The following is a 23,614-nucleotide window of genomic DNA, read 5'->3' on the forward strand; positions in this document are numbered from 1 at the left end:
TATTTATTTCAATTTCTTATAATTTTTTGTATATTGCAAAAGTATCCATCTGAAGTGAGTTTGGGAAAACCATCAAACTTGCCCTTCCTCAAAGATAGCTTGAGGGCCCCTGTCCTATATCTGGGATGCCCCTTCTTTCCCATTCTCATTGTGCCCCCCTTGTGCAGTACTTTCTCATCGTGTCCTGCTCCACGCACTAGCAGCTTGCCGAGTCGGCCTGCCTCTCACGTCTCCTTCCAATCCATCTTTGTTAGTTTGTTTGTTCTTTAATGTCTGGCACAAAGAGGTGAATTCATTATATTCCTCCATTTCTGGCACAATATCATCATTGACCTGTGCAAGGTCTCTCTCTTGTTTTATGTATTTTTATTCGTCATTGTTCTTTATCCTTAATCTTATTCCTTCGCCACTTTATATAGGCTTCCATATAAATATCTCTGATGCACATTCTGGAATCTGTATGTGTCCTTACAAAATATGTAACACTGTGTGTGTGTGTGTGTTTTAAGATTTTATTTATTTATTTGACAGAGAGAGACACAGCGAGAGCGGGAACACGAGCAGGGAGAGTGGGAGAGGGAGAAGCAGGCTTCCCGCTGAGCAGGGAGCCCAATGCGGGGCTCAATCCCAGGACCTGGAATCATGACCTGAGCCGAAGGCAGACGCCTAACAACTGAGCCACCCAGGCGCCCCTGTGTGTGTGTTTTTAAACATACAAATGTATAATCATTTTCTTCCAAACAACGTTTGAAGGATCTGTGTTGCTGGATGTACATTTGATGCTATGGACTGAAACGTGTTCTCCCCAGATTCAATCAGTGTTGAAGCCTCAAACCCCAATGTGATGGTATTTGGAGATGGGGCCTTGGGAGGTGATTAGGTTTAGAGGAGGTCATGAAGGTGGAGCCTCCATGATAAAATTAGTGCCCTTTTAAGAAGAGACACCAGAGATCTTGCTGTCTGTCTCACTGCCATGTGAGGACACAGTGAGGAGTCAGCAGTCTAAGTGAAGAACAGAACCCTTCCTGGGTGACCGAATTGGCTAGCAGGTTTATCTTGGACTTCCAAGCCTCTAGAACTGTGAGAAATAAATTTCTGTTGTTGAAACCACCCAGTCTATGGTATTTTGTTATGGCAGCCTGAGCTAATGCATCTGGTTTATTGCTTCAAGCAGTGAGGTGAAATTAACATCCACCATAGTGTACTTATCCATTAAACCATATTTTCTTGTTGATTTCATCAACATAGATATCTCGGTTGCCTCCAACTTCTCCAAAATACCATGACAGTCTCATATTTACCCACTTATTGGCTACTGTGAGAATTTCTCTGAGATACGTATCAAGGAGTGAGATTCTTAATTCTTGATTTTATTTTTTTTAGTATTTTATTTATTTGAGAGAGAGAGAGAGAGAGTGAGTGAGCAGGAGTGGGGGAGAGGGGCAGAGTGAGAAGCAGACTCCCTGCCAAGCAGGGAGCCCAGCTTGGGGCCACGACCTGAGCCAAAGGCAGATGTTTAACTGACTGAGCCACCCAGGTGCCCCTTGATTCTTTTTTTTAAGGTTTTTATTTTAATTCCAGTTAACATGCAGTGTTATTATTTGTTTCAGGTGTACAATATAGTGATCCAACACTTGCGTACATCACCCGGTGCCCGTCAGGATAAGTGCCCTCCTTAATCCCCATCACCTATCCCCCCCCAGCCCCCCCACCTTCCCTCTGGTAACCGTCAGTTTGTTCTCTGTAGTTAAGAGTTGGTTTCTTGCTTTGTCTCTCTCATTTTTTCCCTTTGCTTGTTTGTTTTGTTTCTTAAATTCCACATAGGAGTGAAATCATGTGGTATTTGTCTTTCTCTGACTGGCTTATTTTTCTTAGCACAGTGATCTCTAGTTCCATCCATGTCCTTGCAAATGGGAGATTCTTGATTGTTGAATCAAATCCCATTGCTTCCCAGAATGACCCTGTACTCTCTCATCCAAATAGCATTAGGGTTTCCGTTTTCCCACCTCCTCTCCAACCTTTCACATGATCCAGCTTTCTAATTCTTGCTATTCTGATGACTATAAAATGGTTTTCAGTCCATCTGGAACATTGCCACTCCAGTCTTTGATTATATTTCATCCTTGCTCCAGGAGAGTTTCAGATGTATATGGTAGTTAAATGTGAGGCTTTCCATAATCTAGACCTCCTTACATATTCTACTGTCTTACCCTCCTTCCAAACTTGAACTTGTCCTTTTTTGTTAGACTCACTACTCTCCTGCCCCTCCCACTAGGTGCTGTCAGCTCAGCTGCAGTGCGTTACTCATAACTTTGTCGGAACACCCTTGCCTGTCCTCTGCTGCCTGATTCATCCCGTCCCTCCCTGCCCAGGACAGTATCAGTTTACCCACTGGACCTCAACACTACTCCTCCAGTCCGGCTGACCAGAGCTTAAGGTCACATGAACTTAAGTTCGGATGCAGGCTGCTGCTCTATTTCCAGCGTCCCTGTGGGTGTGCTAGTCTACCTCCCTCTCCCTGGATTTCCTCACTTGTAAAAATGGCAGTTAACAAAACCTGTCAAATAGTTTGGTGATGGTGAAATGAGATAATGTACATAAAGCCCTTTGGAGTCTAGCTCATAGTAAGTGCTCAGAAATGGTACCTATACTGTTTTGTAGTTTTCTAGTTGTTTTATGGATCTAAATCGTATGTCATCGGCAAGATTGTGGGTTTCTTCAGGGCAGGGGCTGAGTCTTAACGCTTATTTTAACTAGTAAATCTGGCACGCAGCTCAGAATACAGATGCTTAGATGCTTAAGAAACACTTGTTGGTTTGACCTGAGGTGAGTTTGTGATTGTCCAAGATAACTTGCTTTATTTTATTTATTTTTATTTATTTTTGTCAAAGAGCGAATGCACAACCAGTTGTAATACACAGTGCAAGGCGGAATGGGATAAGAGCTGGGTATGTGCATGGAGGGCCACAGGAGCTCGGGGCCAGCTGAGATTACTTGCTTTAAAAGAGGGAACAGGGGTGCCTGGGTGGCTCAGTTGGTTAAGCGACTGCCTTCAGCTCAGGTCATGATCCTGGAGTCCTGGGATCGAGTCCCGCATCAGGCTCCCTGCTCAACAGGGAGTCTGCTTCTCCCTCTGACCCTCCCCCCTCTCATGTACTCTCTCTCCGTCTCTCATTCTCGCTCTCTAAAATAAATAAATAAAATCTTAAAAAAAAATAGGGAACAGGGTGCCTGGGTGGCTCAGTTAGTTAAGTGACTGCCTTCGGCTTGGGTTATGATCCTGGAGTCCTGGGATCGAGTCCCACATCGGGCTCCCTGCTTAGCGGGGAGTCTGCTTCTCCCTCTGACCCTCCCCCCCCCATGTGCTCTCTCTCTCTCTCTCTCTCATTAAAAAAAAAAAAGGGAACAGTGTTACCCAATTCTGCGTTACTCCACCATTCATTTTAAGCAACCCAACTTTGGCTTTGCTTTGGTGGTTTGGGATTGACTTGTGGTAACCTGAGCGTGTATGAGTGGCGGGGGTAGTGGGAGCTTGGTAGTGGTCGTGACAATGGATTCTCTAAGGGGCAGAGCCAGGCTGCGGCTCAGCATCCTAACCACCGCCTCTGGCCTCTCCCTCATAGCCTTTGGCTACCCTGGGTGGGGCTGCTCAGGCCCTTCCTGATTCTTCCAGGCTGCCTTCATTACAAGAGGAAACTAGGTCTTTTCTTTCTAATATTAACTATTTTATTTTTTATTTTTATTGAGGTATAATTGACTCATTCTGTTAGTTTTGGGTGTACACATGGTTCTGTATTTGTATATATTGCGAGATGATTACCACAATAAGTCTACCTAGCATCTGTCACACACATAGATACAATTTTTTCTTCTTGTGATGAGAACTTCTTTTTAAGTTTAGATTCAGTTAGCCAACATACAGTACATTAGTTTCAGATGTAGTGTGCAACAATTCATCAGTTATGTATAACGTCCAGTGCTTGATGAGAACTTTGAAGATTTACTCTCTTAGCACCTTTCAAATAATGCAGTACAATATTAACTGTAGTCACCATGTTGTATGTTACATCCTAGGACTTATTTATTTTATAACTAGATATTTATACCTTTTGACCCCTTCACCTTTTCCCCCTCCCACCCCAACCTCTGGCAACCCCCAATCTGTTCTCTTCATCTCTGAGCCTGTTGTTTTGTTTTGTTTTTTTTAAGATTCTACATGTAAGTGAGATCAGATGATATTTATCTTTCTCTGTCTTATTTCACTTAGTGTAATGCCCTCAAGGTCCATCCGTGTTGTCACAAATGGCAAGATTTCATTCTTTTTTTTATGGGTGTGTAATATTCTCTGTGTGGGTGTGTTTGTGTGTGTGTGTGTGTATGTATCATGTTTTTTTTTATCCAATGACTCATGGGTGGACACTTAGGATTTTTATCATGTCTGAGAAGCTATTGTAAATAATGCTGTGGTGAACATAGAGGTGCATATATCTTTTTGAGTGATGTCTTCTTAGGGTAAATACCCAGAGGATTTGCTGGATTGTGTGGTGGGTCTATTTGTAGTATTTTCAGGACCCTCCATACTGTCTTCCCCAGTGGCTGCACCGATTTTCACTCCCACCAACAGTGCATGAGGGCTCCCTTTTCTCCTCATGCTCACCAACACTTCTTATGTCTTCTCTTTTTGAACAATAGCTGTTCTAACAGGCGTGAGGTAATATCTCAGTGGGCTTTTGATTTGCATTTTCCTGATGCTGAGTGCTGTTGAGCCATTTGTGTGTCTTCTTTAGAAAAATATCTGTTCAGGGCGCCTGGGTGGCTCAGTTGGTTAAGCGACTGCCTTCGGCTCAGGTCATGATCCTGGAGTCCCGGGATCGCGTCCCACATCGGGCTCCCTGCTCAGCAGGGAGTCTGCTTCTCCCTCTGACCCTCTTTCCTCTCGTGCTCTCTATCTCTCATTCTCTCTCTCTCAAATAAATAAATAAAATCTTTAAAAAAAAAAGAAAAAAAAAGAAAAATATCTGTCAGGGTGCCTGGGTGGCTCAGTCATGGGGCATCTGCCTTCGGCTCGGGTCATGGTTTCAGGGTCCTGGGATCAAGCCCCACATCGGGCTCCCTGCTCAGTGGGAAGCCTGCTTCTCCCTCTCCCACTCCTCCTGCTTGTGTTCCCTCTCTCGCTGTCTCTCTCTCTCTCTCCATCAAATAAATAAATTTTAAAAAATCTTAAAAAAAAAGAAAAGAAAAATATCTGTTCAGATCCTCTGCCCATGTTTTTCATTGTATTGTTTGGTTTTGTGCTCTTGAGTTGTAGGAGTTCTTCATGTATTTTGGATATTAGCCCCTTATCAGATAGAAGACTGGCAAATATTTCCTCTTGTTCAGTAGGTTGCCTCGAAATGAGGTCTTTTCAGACCTCCTCTCAGATTTCCCTGCATCATGCTTTTGCAAAAGGCTATTGCCCTGACAAAATGTTAAACCTCTAGGGACAAATTCAGGGTAACGGTTACCACTGGAGAGGCAGGGAGGGGCATGAGAGAGGGCTCCGTTGTAATCTGAGTTGTTTTATTTTTTTATTCAGGACTGTGACAGATGTTCATGATATATGGTATATACTACAATAAATATTTACATTTGTTATATATATATTTATTATTTATATTTAGTTCCTTGTGCACAGGGGCAAAGGATATTTGGAAATGGACTTGCTAGGCCAGAGGGCATCCACACTTCTCACTTTCCTGGGTATTGCTGGATTTCTCTTCAGAGGGACTGTCTCCTTTACTTCCCCATAGCAGTGCATGCGAGCTGACGTTGGCCCACGTCTTTGCCAACCCTTGGTAGTATCATGCAGGCTTTTCTCTCTCTGCCCAGATCCCCAGGAAAGACAGGAGGGGAATGAGGGAGAGGAACGGCAAGGTTTTAAAATTAGGAAGAGAATGTCAGCTCTGAGGAATTTCCTGTTACATTTATTTTAATGAGGAAAAGATTTTATTTTCTGTGTTGGTGCAAATAACATTTAGACTTATGTGGGAAATATGTTACATTTTTACTCTGAAGTAGAGGACCTCCCCCCGCCATTTGCTTTCTTGGCAAATAAGTAGAATAGACCAATTAGCAAAAGCTAATGTTCTAAATGTTCACTTGCAGTAATAGTTATTTTTAATTGTTTTAAATAGTATGGAGTATTGGGTTTATTCTTACTGCTTTTCAAAGTTTTGAATTTGCTAAAATGAATTGAATCTAAAATGTGACACAGCTTTATGGATAAAGATTGATCATAATTATTTGCCACTCAAAGGTGCATTTTGTAATAGGAAAAATAAACTGGGGGGGGCGATGTGTTTACCTTTTAAAAAACAAGTAAGACGAGACACAAAGAGTAACCTCAGCCATTTTATGTTGTCGCTTGCATTCACAGGTGGGAAAGGAGAAGTTCCACAAATCTCAACATTGGGGCTTTTGCAACAATGTGAGCATGCTGGTGAGTGAAGATAAACCCGGAATTGGTGGAGAACTGCTTCTCAGGCAAAAGATGAAGCCGAAATACAGTGTATTTCCTAAAGGAATGGGAAGTGATGTGCCATCCTGGGTAGCTTTTGATAAGCAGGTAAGTCCCATGACACTGGGAAAAATGCAATCGTAAAATGTGACATGCATGTTATAGTGTATTTGAGAAAATGCAAGTCCTCCTTGTAAACGTTCAGGCTTATTCTTTTGAAAAGACACATTGCAGAAGAAAAGTACCCTACAGCTCCTGTTTCTGACCAGGCCCACTGGTTGCAGGACACCGAATGTTTATCTTTCTTGGCTAATGCTTACCAACCTTTCTCTCTTCTCCTCCCCTGGACAGGATAATCTGTCCTCCTATAGACACTGAGAGTCTGGTCAGAGTGTCCCTTTTGGCTTCGTGAGTTGCCATTAACGAAATCATGTTGTTTGATTTGGAACATGCCATTAAATAGCAACAGAAAGATGTCTTTTCTGCATATTAATCATGGTTCCCCATCCCTGAGAACCAAAGGGTGACATGGCATGAATTGTAGAAGTGAAGGAAAGAGGCGCCATTATTAGACAAGATTCTGAACTTAACGTATATGTTTGTGCATATAACACACACATATCATGGTGAATTGATAATTGAAAAAAGGTAATCCATTTGAATATCTTAAAAAGGGACTTAAGATCAAAGGGAAGAAAAACGCAAGGCGACCAGTTATTTCCCATAGGATAGCAGAATGGATATGTTTTGTTTTTGAGATAACCCTGTATCATGGCCTCATGTCTGTTCCCCAAAAAGGAGCCTATTATTCAATTATTTAGGTTCTGTAATTAAAAAATAATTAGGACTGTGGGGCACCTGGGTGGCTCGGTTGAGTGTCTGACTCTTGGTTTCAGCTCAGGTTGTGATCTCAGGGTCGTGGGATCTAGCCCCATGTCGGGCCCCGTGCTGAGTGGGGGAGTCTGCTTGGGATTCTCTCCCTCTCCCTCTGCCCCCCAACCCTGCTCGAGCACATGCGTGGTCTCTCGTTCTCTCTCTCTAAAATCTTAAAAAAAAAATAATTCAGGACTAGATAAAGAATTCAACCCTTAATACCCTAAGTTTACCAGGTGGTTTTTAGCAGCTTTAGCATGGATTAGTTGGCAATACTTTGATTCCAATTAAATGTCTTCAAATTTGGTAGAAGTGACATATTCTGTGTCATCTGTGTTAGGGTTGATCAATTAGAGCGTATATATTTTTTGAAGCCCAGTTCTGACACTTATGGAGATCTAACAGACTGCAGGGAAGCTTCTTTCCAGGGAAACCATCTCTACTTTGAACATGGACCATTATTTCTCTCTCTCACTTTCTTTAAAAAATGTTTTTAAGATTATTTTCAGTACCTGGCCCAATGTTGGACCCAGAGTTCAGAAGCAATTTCTGGGCTAGCTTACTTGGCTGGATCATGCATGGTTTCCTGTTAATATCAATCTTATAGGTGTTTGCACATCATCATTCTAGAATATTTAATTTGCAAGGGACAAAGAAAAGTTCTATTTTTTACTTCTTGTGTCAAAAAGAGGGTACTGACAATAGATTAATCCACTACTGAATAAGTAATGTTGGAGGTGACAATATATTAAACTATTCTCTTGCACTGAAAGTTGAAAATTCATTTTATTTCATGTTTTTCTCAATATTTAATATGTGCCTTTCAAACCTATTTTGCAGCCCTTTAATTACTTACAAAATTATGTGGAATATTTCGTGAAGTTGGAATGATTTTAGCTTCAAACTACTTGAGAAAATGAAGAGCTTGCTCGTTTTAGCCCTAAGCGCAACATAATTCTTTCAGTTATTTTGTTGGTCAACTTCAATTAAATATTCATTGAGCTTTAAATGAGACACTAAGACTATGAAATATTTACGTGCTCTGATGAGATTGTGAACTACAGACTGGATCCTGGTTAATACCCAGAGCAAATTATAAAGTGCTTTCCCCATTCGTGGTTCAACAAAACAAGTCAACACCTGTTAATCATTTTTCTTAAAAATGAGACATCTTTAACTCATTGCCAGTTCTCTAATAGCTTTTAATCATAGCAGTATATCTAGGGTTATATATTCTCAAACAGTACAAGATAGAAATAAAGGCAGTTCTTTGGAAAGTGTATCAAAATCTAATGTTTGTAATAGATGCCCCTCGTGCCCACCCAGATCCACATTAGAGATGGGGCACCCAGCTCCCCCACAGGCAGCACGTGCTTTGGCAAACAGCTCACACCTGTAACCCTCTATGGAGTGTTGTTCTTAGCCGATGGGCATTGCATTACCCAGAGAAACCTGGACGGTTGCACTGGCCCCGTCACCACAAGAAGAGGTGGCAAAAGGCTCAGTGATTTGTCAAGGGTAGAAAGCTGAGCTTCTTCAAGGCTGGACACCTGTGTATCGTGGATTTCTGCTCATAGCCCCTTGTGCGTCAGGTCCAGGCAAAACTTTACATGAGATTGTATGCTTGCTTGGCTCATTTCCCTTCCCTTGGGTGCCCCCCTCACTCCTTATAAGTTTCTCCTAAGAGTGTGCCCTTGGGGGTGCCTAGGTGGCTCAGTCAGTTGAGCGTCCTCCTCTTGGTTTCAGCTCAGGTCATGGTCCCCTGGTGCTGGGATCCAACCCCGCCTCGGGCTCGGTGCTCAGTGTGGAGTTTGCTTCAGATTCTCATTCCTTCACCCTCTGCTCCTCCCTTGCTTGCTCATGCTCTCTCTCTCTCAAATAAATAAACAAAATCTTAAAAAAGAAAGAAAAGAGCGTGCCCTTCATAAATCACATGCACCTAAATCCCTGTTTCAGGCCTTGCTTCCATGGAGCTCAACCTAAGACAACATTTTGGGTTTTATCCGTTATTCTAAAAGTGATCATAAAAATGCTCTGTCCAGGCAGACCATCAGATCACAAGCAGAGAAGAGGCTATTTGCAATCACCAAGAAGAGTCGGCATTTACTATCCTGCATGGCCCCCATGGCAAACATTTCTAGCTGTTTATCTTTTATTCACTCTCCCCTTCATTCTTATAGAGGGAACACCAGTGTTACTGTGGCGGGAGCTGTGCCCATTGAAAAGTGTTCTGCTGCCCGGACTCCTTTGCAGCTAGGGGCTGGCCAGGTGATTCACTTCTGGCCATTGATATATGGGTGATGGTTTATTGGGTAGGGCTCCTGGGAGAGTTTTTTTTTTTTTTTCCTCATTAAAAGAGGCTTGGCTGATAATGTTTTTCCCGCTCTTTGCTCTACCTTTGTTTTTCTGTCTGGAACTAGGACGTGATTCTGCAGCCATTTTGGGAGAGCCGTGCTGGCAACCCAGAGCCCCTGGGCTGCCTCTCTCTGGACTTCTTGTTCTATGAGAAAAATCAGCCCCCATTTCAGAGGTTCTCTGAACCCGGGGAGGCCTTTGGAAATGTGTGCAGGTGTTTTGGGTTGTCACAGTGATGGGACTAGGTCGAGGCAAGTGAGGCCCTTAACATGGGGGCACAACTTACGGGGCACTCCGAACCTCAGTACTCAAGCCAGATAGTATTTTAATGAACTGTCTTCAAGAATCAAAATTAATGCCAACATTCATGGTGACCGAACTAGCAATATTTTAAATAAAGTCAGGATCAATGAATTGCCATGCTGGGCCACTTTGGAGGCTGAGGCAAAAGGAAAAAAAATCAGTAACACTGCTTCCATCTTTATTTAACATTGTTGGAATTTTGATGTGTTGTTTCCCAAGGATTGTTTGCATTCATTTGGATGCTTTAAATTGCCTTGCCCTAGGGCAATGCCCGGTCTGAGGTGTCTCTGCTGTTGAGTAGCTGGGGGCCAGCTGCATATTTTACATCCTGCCATGTGGGGGGGCACCCTAGACTGGGGAGAATGTCCTCCCTAAAATGCCAGCCCCGCTGCCATTTGGAAACACATTCCTACTGGCCCTGGGAGGATTTATGCCTACGGCCAGTTTTGAGTGATACTGCATCCGCCCCGCTCCCCCCAAGACTAGTTATTTCATCAGATTTACTTGAATACAGGCAAGCACATATTCACTCACACCAGTTAGTTCCAGTCATCATCCCAGCACGTCCGTGAGGAAGAAGCAAGTGTGGGTGATCTCATTCTGTAAGTGAGGAGTCATTGGGAGGAAGTGGGGCAGGGACCAGGGTTTGGAGGCTGTGTGTTGGGAGGCACTGGAACTAACTTTCTGTGTGACTGTGGCTTTAGTCACTTTCCCTCTCTGAGCCTCAGCTACCTGGACCATAATGAGGGCCTCGGTGGCTGATCGCAAAACTCCTTTTACTGCTAACAGTCTATGCTTCAGACTTTGGTCTTAGCGCATGACGTTTAGTCATGCGACTAAAGGCATATTCTGCTTGTTCATCCTAGAACGGAGCCCCAGATTCTGGATCTCCCGGCCTTGGGGTTCTTTCTAATTACACCAGGTACCTACATTATTAGTTGAAATTTGGCACTGAGCAGTTTATGATATGTTGCTGTTGTTATTGTATCTGATCTGTCATTAGCCACTTTTATAAAAAGACTATTTCAAAATACCCAAATAACTGAATGTTTTTATATGACTTTTATCTGGATGTTAAGTACCATTTGCATTGACTCTATAATTATGCTCTCATTTCTTTTCATTTGGCAGTGGCTCCTAGTTAGCCTAATTTGTTTGCTATTTTGCAAATGACTCTATTATAGTAAATGGCAGGATAAAGGTTGATCCTATGGGGTATGCATGCATTTAAAAATATTATTTCATTTTTTCCATCTATTGTAAACATAATTATAATCAGAACTACTGGCCACAGAATTAGAATTTTAATAACTTTGCATTCATTCATATTGGGTTTGTGGTAAGCTGATTATGTAGTACTGTGTAAATCTTTATACTCTGAACAATATAAACATAAATTTTTAAAACATAATTTGATCTCTTGGGTCACCTTGAATTTTTAGAAGAGTTTAAAAAAATTTTGGTTTGAAGATTTTATTTATTTGTCAGAGAGAGAGAGTGAGTGAGCACAAGCAGGGCAGGAGCGGCAGGCAGAGGGAGAAGCAGACTCCCCGCGGAGCAGGGAGCCTGATGCTGGGCTCGATCCCAGGACCCTGGGATCATGACCTGAGCTGAAGGCAGATGCTTAACTGACTGAGCCACCCAGGCATGGCTAAAAGTTTTAAAGTTTTTATTTATTTTTTGTTGATGTGTAGTTTACATACAATGTTCTGTTAGTTTTGGGTTTGCGACATAGTGATTCACCAATTATATGTATTAGGAAGTGATCATCATGATAAATCTAGCTACCATTTGTCACCATACAAAGTTGTTACAATATTATTAACTATGCTGTACATTGCAACCCTGTGTCTTATTTAGTTTATAACTGGGAGTTTGTACCTTTTAACCCACTTTCTTTATTTTGCCCATCCCTCTACCCACTCCCCTCTGGCAACCACTGGATTGTTCTTTTTGTCTATGAGTCTATTTCTATTTTGTATTGTTTGTTGACTTGTTTTGTTTTTCAGATTCCACATGGAAATGAAATCATACAGTATTTGTCTTTCTCTGACTTATTTCATTTAGCATAATGCCCTATAGGTTCATCCATGTTGTTGCCAATGGCAAAATCTCCTTCTTTTCTATGCTGAATAATATTCCATTGCATATATATATATGGCATCTTCTTTATCCATTCATCCACACTGGTAAACATTTAGGTTGCTTCCATATCTTGACTATTCTGAATAATGCTGCAGTGAACATAAGGGTGCATATATGTTTTCAAATTACTGTTTTCATTTTCTTCAGGTTAATATCTAGAAGTGGAATTGCTGGATCATATGGTCGTTCTATTTTTAATTTTTTGAGACACCTCTATGCTGTTTTTCATAGTGCTGCACCATTTTGAATTCCCACCAACAGTGCACGAGGGTTCCCTTTTCTCCATATCCTCACCCACACTTGTTATTTCTTGTCTTTTTGACAATAGCCATTCTGACAGGTGTGAAGTGATATCTCTCTGTGGTTTTGATTTGTGTCTCCCTGATGAGTTAGGTTGAGAATTTTTTCATTTGTCTGTTGGCCATTTATATGCTTTCTTTGGAGAAGTCTGTTCAGGTGCTCTGCCCATTTTTAGGTTGGATTATTTTTTTTTAATAATGAGTTGTGTGAGTTTTTTTTTTTAATATACTTTGGATATTAACCCCTTATCAGTTTATTATTTGTAAATATCTTCTCTCATTCAATAGTTTGCCTTTCTGTTTTGTTGATGGTCTCCTTCACTGTGCAAAAGCTTTTTAGTTGTATGTGGTTCTATTTATTTATTTTTGCTTTTGTTGCCTTTGCCTGAGGAAACCCATTCAAAAAAATATTGCTCAGACTGATGTGGAAGAACTTACTGCCTATGTTTTCTTCTAGGATTTTTATGGTTTCTGGTCTCACATTTAAGTCTTTAATCCACTTTGAGTTTATTTTCATATATGGTATAAGAAACTGGTCCAGCTTCATTCTTTTGTATGTTGCTGTCCAGTTTTCCCATCACCATTTATTGAAGAGACTGTCTTTTTCCCATTGGATATTCTTGCCTCCTTTGCTGAAGATTAATTGACTATATAAGTGTGGGTTTATTTTTGGATCTGTTCTCTTCCATTGATCTATGTGTCTATTTTTGTGCCATACTGATTACTATAGCTTTGTAATATAGTTTGAAATCATGGAGCATGATACCTCCAGCTTTGTTTTTCTATCTCAAGATTGCTTTGGTTAATCAGGATCTTTTGTGGTTCCATACATATTTTAGGATTATTCTACTTTTGTGAAAAACGTACCATTGGTATTTTGACGGGAATTGCCTTGAATCTATAGATTGTTTTGGGTAGTATGGACATTTTAATGATATTTATTCTTCCAATTCATGACCATGGTATGTCTTTTCATTTATTTGTGTCATCTTCAGTTTCTTTCATCAGTGTCTTATAGTTTTCAGGGTGTAGGTCTTTTACCTCCTAGGTTAAATTTATTTCTAAGTATTTTTCTTTTTTTTTAATTAAGTTTTTAACTTTAATTCCAGTGTAGTTAACATACAGTATTTTATTCATTTCAGGTGTACAATGTAGTGATTTAACAATTCTATACATTACTCAGTGCTCATCACGATGAGTGTACTTTTTTTTTTTTTTAAGTAGGCTCCAGGCCATCTATTTTAACTTGCTGGTGAATAAGTTTAAGCATGTTCTAAAAACACTCTATTTTTATGCCCCCCCCCATGTTTTATATTTCTGATGTCGTATTTCTAAAAACACTCTATTTTTATGCCCCCCCCATGTTTTATATGTCTGATGTCATATTTTATATTATTTTGTGTATCCCTTGACTAAGTATTGTAGGTTTAGATGATTTTACTACTTTTGTCCTTTAACCTTCATACTAGCTATGTAGTTGGTTGATCCACCACCTTTATTGTATGTTTACCTTAACCAGTGAGATTTTTTTTTCTTTCATAATTTTTTTATTTCTAGTTATGGCCTTTTCTTTTCTATTTAAAAAAATTTTTTAATTAATTTGTCAGAGAGAGAGAGCATAAGCAGGGGGAATGGCAAGCAGAGGGAGAAGCAGGCTTCCCACTGAGCAGGAAGCCTGATGCAGGACTCGATCCCAGGACCCAGGGATCATGACATGAGCCGAAAACAGGCGCTTAACTGACTGAGCCACCCACGTGTCCCTCTTTTCTATTTAAAGATGTTCCTTTAACACCTCTTGTAAGGCTGGTTTGGTGTTGATGGTTCACTGAAAAGATAAACAAAATTGATAAACCTTTAACCAGACTCATCAAGAAAAAAAGAGGACCCAAATAAATAAAAGAAATAAAAGAGAAGTATAACACAGAAATACAAAGGATCATAAGAGATTACTACAAACAATTTTATGCCAGCAAATGGGACAACCTAGAAGAAACAGATAAATTCCTAAAACATACAATCTTCCAAGACTGAATCAAAAAGAAGTAGAAAATCTGAACAGACCAATTACTAGTAATGAAATTGAATCAGTAAAAAACAAAACAAAACAGAAAAAACCTCCCAACAAACAGAAGTCCAGGACCACATGGCTTCCCAGGTTAATTCTACCAAACATTTAAAGAAGAGTTAAGGGGCGCCTGGGTGGCTCAGTCAGTTAAGCATCTGCCTTCAGCTCAGGTCAAGATCCCAGGGTCCTGGGATCGAGTCCTGTGTCAGGCTCCCTGCTGAGCAAGGAGTCTGTTTCTCCATCTCCCTATGCCCCTACCTCCCAGTCATGCTCTCTCTCTCTCTCACATTCTCTGCTTCAAATAAATGAATTTAGCTTTTGCTTGTCCAGGAAACTCCTCATCTCCTTCAATTCTGAGTGATAACCTTGCTGGGTAGAGTATTATTAATTGTTAAGTTTTTCCTTTCCCCAATTTGTGTATATCATGCTACTACTACCTTCTTCCCTGTGAAGTTTCTGCTGAAAAATCAGTTGATAGTCGTATGGGGGTACCCTTGTGTGTAATTTGTTTTCTCTTGCTGCTTTTAAGATTCTCACTTTATCTTTACCTGTTCACACTTTGATTATAATGTATCTTGATGTAGATCTCTTTGGGTTCATTTTGTTTAGGACTCTCTGTGCTTTCTGGACTTGGATATCTTGTTTTCTTTACCAGGTTCTGGAAGTTTGCAGCCATTATTTCTTCAAATTGGATTTTTGTCCCTTTTTCTTTTCTCCTTCTGGGACCCCTAGAATGTGAATGTTAGTACACTTGCTGTTGTCCCAGAGATCTCTTAAATTATCCTTATTTAAATTATTAATGGGCTGTTCTGACTGGGTGCTTTCTACTCTGTCTTCCAGATTGCTGATCCATTCTTCTGCATCCTCTAATCTGCCCTTGATTCTGTTGAGTGTATTTGTGTGCTTTGTGCACCATCTTGTCATGGCTGGGTTGCTATTATTTGAGACTTGTTGATGTGTGGGGCTGGCTACGAGGCCCAGCTGGGACAGCCGTGGAAGCCCTGGTGGGTGGGGCAGGCCCCCTGAAGTGGAGGCACTGGCGGGGTGGGGGGGCCTCCATAGCCTGCCAACTGTGCCTGCTGGGTGTGGTGGGATGGGGAACCAGGTGGGAGGAGCTTTGCTGTTGGCTGAGTGCACCCATAGAGGGTGACAGGGTAGGGAGCCGCTTGGGATGGGCTCCTGGCCAGGGCAGGTGAGTTGGATGGGCTGAGTCTGCAGTGGAATGTAGTGGAGTGAGTGGTGCTAGCACAGTAGATGGAGAGGTAAAAAATAGCCCCTTCCAGTGCCCAGCCTGCTAGGTAGAGGGGAAGTAACAAGAAAAAAAAAAAAAAGAAAATGATGCTTGCCAGTGCTTGTGTTCCCAGGGGAAGTTCCAACAGATCACTGCCCCTCCAGACACACTCTACAATTAGTCAGTGGCTCTTCATCGGTCACCTTGGTGCTTTTCTTTTTTTTAAGATTTTACTTATTTATTTGAGAGAGCAGAGAGAGAGAGAAAGCATACAAGTAGGGGGGAGGGACAGAGGGAGAGGGAGAAGCAGGCTCCCTGCTGAGCAGGGAGCCCAACACAGACCCGATCCCAGGACCCTGAGATCATGACCTGAGCCGAAGGCAGATGCTTAAGTGAGATTGTACATGCCCCTTCAAGAGCAGAGTCTCAGTTTACTTCTGCCCTCCAGGCTCTCTTGGACATAAGCCCCACTGGTTTTCAAAGCCAGATATTATTGGGGCTCATCTTCCGGTTCAAGTCCCCTGGGCAGTGGAGCCTAATGAGGGGCTTGGACTCTTAGTTCCTGGGGGGCAGGCCTCTGTGGTTGTGATGACGCTCCTGCTTATGGGTCACTGCACTGGCGGTGTGGGTTCTGAATGACCTGCATCTCTGCCCCTCCTATTTTTCTTTCTTTTTTTTTTTTTTAAAGATTTTATTTATTTATTTGAGAGAGAGAATGAGATAGAGAGAGAGAGAGCATGAGAGGGGGGAGGGTCGGAGGGAGAAGCAGACTCCCTGCCGAGCAAGGAGTCCGATGCGGGACTCGATCCCGGGACTCCAGGATCATGACCCGAGCTGAAGGCAGCCGCTTACCCAACTGAGCCACCCAGGCGCCCCCCTCCTATCTTTCTTGATGTGGGCTTTTCTTTATATCTTTTGTTGTGTATGATCTGTTCTGCTTGTCTTCAGTTTGTTCACCGAGATAGTTGTTCTATGCATCGTTGTAGATTTTGGTGTGTCTGTGGGAGGAGGTGAGCTCAGAATCTTCATACTCTGCCATCTTGATACTGTCTCTGATTTTGTTTTTAATTGGACAAGTTGGTTTATTACTCATCACAGTGAGGGAAAACATACACCCCGAGTAACTGTGGGATGTCTAAGGGAGCGGGTGTTAGAAAAGACTGACTACGGGATTTGGGTTTGTGTTAGTTGATTTGGGGGAGGGCTTAAGGAAGTGGGGTCTTGCTCTGGATAGGGTGCTGTCAGGAAGCGGGGTACTTGTATGATTGTGTATCTTAATAAATTTGATTTATAGTGACAGCAGGCCACAGTGAGGCTACAGCTGTCATTGGGAGAGAAGCAGCCACTACCCCTATGATGTAGGAGAGGAGGTTTAGCCTTTTGTTGTTTGGACAATGTTCACGTTCTGTCTGCGTTCAGACATGGTTATGGAGTGGACTTGTTTCTGTCTTGATCCATCACAGACACAGAGTGGCCTTGTCTGATGTTGTTGTCCTCTGAAAAGTGTTCCCGGAAAGTGTTCATGTTCTGCAGGACGACACAAGGCCTTGCTGTGGCTGCCAGCCCAGCCCGTAGCAGCACCAAAGCCAGGTGACACTACCAGGCTGGCTCCTGGATGTCAGGGGCTGCTTTTTCCTGCTCACCCAGTGCCAGCCAAAATTTGTCATTTTTCTACAGGGCGATCAAGGAGCGATCAAACACATTAGAATTTCATATGATTAGCAAAGAACAACACATGAATACCGATTCTGGAAGTTTTGCCTAAAACAATTAGGAATGTTAAAACCTATAATTAGAGTCTATAAAAATAAAATGCAATTCTGTTTTAAAAAATAACTGGGAAATGTGTCAGATATTATACCTGTAAATCATACCCCAAATTTTGAATGAAAAATTTTCAGTGGGTTTATGTAATTTTCAGATTATCTGAATCCTGTTAGAATCATTCCATAAAGGACATCAATATGTGTAATTATAGCACAATGTGATTATAATACATTGTAATTTAAATCCCATGCTTTATATCATGATTTCATTAATCTTCAGCCATTCTTAGAAAAGAAACTAAAAGGCTTGCCTGAAATCAAACATGTTCTGCCCCAAATTCCCAACTATGTATTCTATATTTATCATTAAGTGTAAAACACAAAATTACATTCTTTAAATTTATGTTTAAGTAGTGATAGTTACCAATTTCATCGTACAATATAAGTTTCTCTAATCTTTTGAAATTCAAAAGATATTTAATTAAAAAACTCCAAATTTGGAATAAAAACGAGATTCACAAATGTTTCTTTTACTAAAGAAGAGGGAGTTCTTTTTCCCCTCTTTTCTAAAACCTAGAATAAAATTATTTATGATTTATAATAATTATTTATAATAATTTAGTTATTAGATAAAATTTTAAGATCTTCCCCTCAGGCCTAAACTTATCCATAATTAGGCCTGTGGCTTGTTCTCATTAGCCCAAAGTTAAAATTATCTTTTTGAACTTAAACTTGTGGTAAACTACTATATGCACATTAGAATGGCTATAGTTTAAAAGGACCAGCAGTAGCAAGTGTGGGCAAAAATGTGGAGAAACTGGAACTTCCATACATACATTCCTGGTAAAAATGTAAAATGATACTGCCATTTTGAAACAGTTTGGCAGTTTCTTAAATAGTTAAACATAGACTTACCACGTGACTCCATAATTCCACTCCTGCGTATCTTTCTTTTTTTTCTTTTGAAGATTTTATTTATTTGAGAACGAGAAAGAGAGAGAAAACAAGCAGTGGGGAGGGCCAGAGGGAGAGAGACAGAGAAGCAGACTCCCCATTGAGCAGAGAGCCCAATGCGGGGCTCGATCCCAGGACCCTGTGATCATGACCTGAGCTGAACGCAGACACTTAACTGACTGAGCCACCCAGATGCCCCTCTATGTACCTTTCTAAGAGAAATTAGAACATAATGGATTAAACAGTATGTGAATGATTATAGCATTATTATTCATAATAGCCCCAAACCAAGGAATAACCCAAATGTTCATTAACTGATGAATGGATAAATAAAATGTGGTATAGCCATTCAGTGGAAACTCTTCAGTAATAAAAAGAAACTACTGATACATATTACAACATAGATGAACCTTGAGAACATACTAAGCAGACACAGAAGACTTTTTATGGTATGATTCCATTATCTGAAATCCTAGAAAAGGCAAATATCTCAGAGAAAGCAGATCAGTAGTTGCCGGGGGGCTGGCGGTGGGGGAGGGAACTTTTGGGGGTGACGGATATGTCCTAAACTGGATTGTGATGATGATTGCACACCTCTGTCAATTTATAAAGAATCATTGAACTGTATACTCACAAGAAGTAAGTTTTATGATATATAAATTATAGTTTAATATATTAGTTTGCTAGGGCGGCCATAACAACATACCATAGACTTGGTGCCTTTATTAAACCACAGAAACTTATTTTCTCTCAGTTCTGGAGGCTAGAAGTCCAAAATCAAGGCGCTCTATCAGTGTTGGTTCCTCTTAGGGCTTTCTCCTTAGCTTCCAGACAGCTGCACTTTCTTGCTGCCTCGTCATGTGATTGTCCTCTGTGCACATCAATTTTTTTTTAAACATACAATCTTGGTTATATGTAACATTTTACTTCACAAAGTAGGAACTGACGGGTTTGGTTTGTTGACTTACATTTTTGGCAGATTTTTATTTTCTTATGAATTTTTGATCTGTTGAGTCATCTTCATTTATGTACTTTTTCCCTCTGAAAATGGACTATGGATGCCTGGGTGGCTCAGTCGGTTAAGCATCTGCCCCTTCCCCACTCATGCTGGCTCTCTTCCCAAAAATAAATAAATAAAAAATCTTTCAAAAAATGAATACAGACTAGTTGCAGATTTACTGGAAACACTTACAAAATTATTTACCTTCCGCAATTTTTGTATTTGCAGGGGTGCCTGGGTGGCTCAGTCGTTGGGCGTCTGCCTTCGGCTCAGGTCATGATCCTAGGGTCCTGGGATCGAGCCCTGCGTCAGGCTCCCTGCTCTGCCAAGAGCCTCCTTCTCCCTCTCCCACTCCCCCTGCTGTGTTCCCTCTCTCGCTGTGTCTCTCTCTGTCAAATAAATAAATAAAACCTTTAAAAAAAATTTTTTTTTTGTATTTGCGGGATTATCCCATATAGTAAGCTCTACCCCCTTTGTAACACTGATGGTGGGTTATAGTAGAAAATGTTGACTATATAATTTTTGTTTTTTTTTTAAGAAAAATTTTTTGAAATAATTTTTGACTTACAAGATATTACAAAAATGATATAAGATAGTTCTTCTGTTTTCTGTTCCCAATGATAACATCTTACATAACCATTGTATGTTATCAAAACCAAGAAATCGACATTGGTATAATACTAAACTTGTGGACCTTATTTGAATTTCACCAGTTTTTACATGCACTTATATTTTCTTTTTCTTTTTAAAGATTTTATTTATTTGACAGAGAGAGACACAGGGAGAGAGGGAACACAAGCAGGGGGAGTGGGAGAGGGAGAAGCAGGCTTCCCGCAGAGCAAGGGGCCCGATGCGGGGCTCGATCCCAGGACCCTGAGATCATGACCCGAACTGAAGGCAGATGCTTAACGACCGAGCCACCCAGGCGCCCCTCATATTGTTTCTTAGTTCATGGTTCTCTGAAGTTTTATCACGTATAGATTTGTGTAACAGCCACCACAATCAGGATACAGAATAACTGTGGTTTTTTTTAGGATTTTGTTGTGTGAGTCTTCATTTTAATCAACTTTATTGAGGTGAACCTTACTTTAATTTTTAAGATCAACTTTATTGAGGGAGGTATAATTTATATATGATGCAGTGTGCCCATTTTAAGCACAAAGTTCCAGGGATTCTGACATATGTATGCATCTGTGTAACCACCACCTAGACACCATATAGAACATTTCTACCACCTCAGAATATTCCCTCATGCTCCCTTCCATTCAGCCCTCCTCCATTGCTCTGATTTCTATGACCATGGATTAGGGTTTTATTTTTTTTTAAAGATTTTATTTATTAGAGAGAGCACAAGCAGGGGGAGCGGCAGGCAGAGGGAGAGGGAGAAGCAGGCTCCCCGCGGAGCAGAGAGCCTGACACGGGGCTCGATCCCAGGACCCTGGGATCATGACCCGAGCCAAAGACAGATGCTTAACCAACTGAGCCACCCAGGCGCCCCACCATAGATTAGTTTTATCTGTTCTTAAACTTCAAATGGAGTCTTACAGTGTGTCCTCTTTGGAGTCTGACTCACTGTTTGGGATTTAAGATTTGAGGGACAGCTTTGAAAATATTATGTATATAAACAAAGTGCAGCCAATTCATGTCATAATCAATCCACCATGGCGATCTCTGGGTGTTTGTGTAATCCTTTCTCGTCGTCTGGATTGATGGCCCTTTATTTTTAACCATGCTAGTTTTATATTTTCAAATAAATTACTCTCCTAACCCCCTTCAGAGGTTTTTAAACATTTTAAGGATTTGGAATTGTCCATATCCTTCTATTTATTTTAATTACACTCCTCCATTTAAATTCTTGTTCTGCCTATGAAATTCACTGTGCTGTTTAGTGTGGTAATTGTTCTCTTAATAAAGAGGATTCTCCAAGGACACATGTCATTATCATAAATCTTTTATCAGAGGTGTAAGTAATTGGGGAAGCATGGTGGTTTCCAGGACATCAGAAATGTGGAGGTGGCAGGGAGGGCCCCAATGCCACATTATGCAAAGTGAGGTGGGGATGCTTATCTCCACTCTTTTTTCAAAGTTGTCCCATTTGCTTTTCTTTCGTCCCCTCTCTCAACCATTTTATTCCTTCCTCTTCCATTCTTTTTTTTTTTTTAAGATTTTATTTATTTATTTGACAGAGAGAGAGACAGCGAGAGAGGGAACACAAGCAGGGGGAGTGGGAGAGGGAGAAGCAGGCTTCCCGCGGAGCAGGGAGCCCGATGTGGGGCTCGATCCCAGGACCCTGGGACCATGACCTGAGCCGAAGGCAGACGCTTAATGACTGAGCCACCCAGGCGCCCCCCTCTTCCATTCTTTTAACCTTTCCCTTTTTTTTCTCTCTTTTATAGGGCTTTGTCTCTTCCTTCTCATTCTCTTTACTTTGATTCATTTTTATTCCTCTTCCATTGTGAGGATTCCATGTAACTTTCTTCCCTCTCCCTACTTGGTCTTTCTCTGTTTCAGGCTTTGCAATGGCTGACTCCTCTTAGGAGAGTATAACCATTGTTGTCCTCATCATCATCATTGTCATTACGCCAGGTCTCTTCCCTTTACCCCTTGGGTTGGACCCAGGGTGTGTATGTCATCCCAAATGGAGTGTTGTTTGAAATGAACTCTGTGTGTGGGTCAGGTATCCCTTGGGAACGTGGAGCTCCTGCAACACCCCCTAATGAGAGGCTCTTCGGTGTAGTGGAGAGAGCAAGGCTTTTCGGTCAGACAGATGGGTTCGGAACCTGGATTTATCATTTATTACCTATTTCCTCTTGGCTATGTTTTAACCTCTCTTGATTGCAATTCCCTAATCTGTCAAGGAAGACTAACAAACCCACTTTAGAGTTACTGTAACTATCAGATGGACAATGCATGTCAAGTGCCCAGCTCATTGTAGATGGTCAAGAAAATATAAGTCCCCTCCTTTGCCAAGATTTGGCTGGCTGGCTTGCTTGCATCCTTCCTTCCTTCCTTCCTTCTTTCCTTTCCTTTCCTTTCCTTTCCTTTCCTTTCCTTTCCTTTCCCTTTCTTTCTTTTTCTTTCTTCCTTCCTTCCTTCCTTCCTTCCTTCCTTCCTTCCTTCCTTCCTTCCTTCCTTCTTTTTTTAAAGATTTATTTATTTTAGAGAGAGAGTGCAAGGGTGGGGGGTGGAGAGGCAGAGGGAGAGGGAGAGAGAGAATCTCAAGCAGGCTCCCTATTGTGCACAGAGCCTGATGTGGGGCTCGATCTCACAACTCTGAGATCATGACCTGAGCTGAAATCAAGAGTGAGATGCTTAACCAACTGAGCCACCCAAGCGCCCCTGGCTTATTTTCTTAGGATGGGGTGGAGGGGGTGGTGTTCCTAGGGGAAGAGAAGCATAAACTGGGACTGTGCTAGTCATCACTCGTGCTGCAGGACTCTTGCATTCTTAGTTGGCACAAATTCTGGCATATTCCAGAAGAATGTTTGGAGATGCTGCCAGTGAGACCAGGGAGCTCTAAAAAGTGACCATTAAGCTATTAGTGCATTGCTCTTCCTAGTTGTTCCCTCGTGTTCCATTTATGCTGTGGGTGTTAGGATAGTTTTAAAAAGTCTTTTATTACTTAAATAAGATATTTTATCATGTCTGTTCTACTTTAGCAAATTCACTTAATGGTCTTCTAGGAGAAAAGGTGATAAATAACTACCTTTATTATCATTTTATTTTTTCATTATTCAGAACCAGTCAGTAATAGACTACTATAACTGTTTTTACTTTCTGACTATTCTGAACTTATACTCAAATATTTTACACCATCATCATCTGGGTTGTAGAAACTTCATATATGCCCTTTATTTCCTTTGCAGTCTACCTTGTTTTCTTTCTTTTTAGATTAAAATATGAAACCATTTTGAGTGTATGTTAATTCTCTCTCTCTCTCTGGTTCTACTTGTTGATTTTTTTCATCTAGTATTTCAGGGAATTTATTTTTGCATTTGTGTTTGAGTGTCAAAAATAAAACTATTTTCAGTTCTGGCCTAGTTGACTTTTATAGTCAGCTTTATTAATTTAAACTTTGGTTCTCACTGATATGTAGTGGGGATAATATTCTTTTTTTTCTTAAAGAA

At 41.1% G+C, this 23,614-nt stretch overlaps 1 protein-coding gene across 1 annotated transcript in view; it reads left to right on the forward strand.

The window, feature by feature from the left end:
- EFHC2 (EF-hand domain containing 2) overlaps positions 1 to 23,614 on the forward strand; it is a 189,912-nt gene that overhangs the window by 23,336 nt on the left and 142,962 nt on the right. The window contains exon 2 of the mRNA XM_028113518.2: positions 6,416 to 6,604. Coding sequence (XP_027969319.2) covers positions 6,416 to 6,604 — 189 coding nt within the window. The remainder of the gene's footprint in view (positions 1 to 6,415; positions 6,605 to 23,614) is intronic.

Source organism: Eumetopias jubatus, unplaced genomic scaffold (assembly GCF_037043125.1).
Source record: "Eumetopias jubatus isolate StellerSeaLion01/CBP00866 unplaced genomic scaffold, mEumJub1_p1.0 scaffold_11, whole genome shotgun sequence".
Lineage (NCBI taxonomy): Eukaryota > Metazoa > Chordata > Mammalia > Carnivora > Otariidae > Eumetopias > Eumetopias jubatus.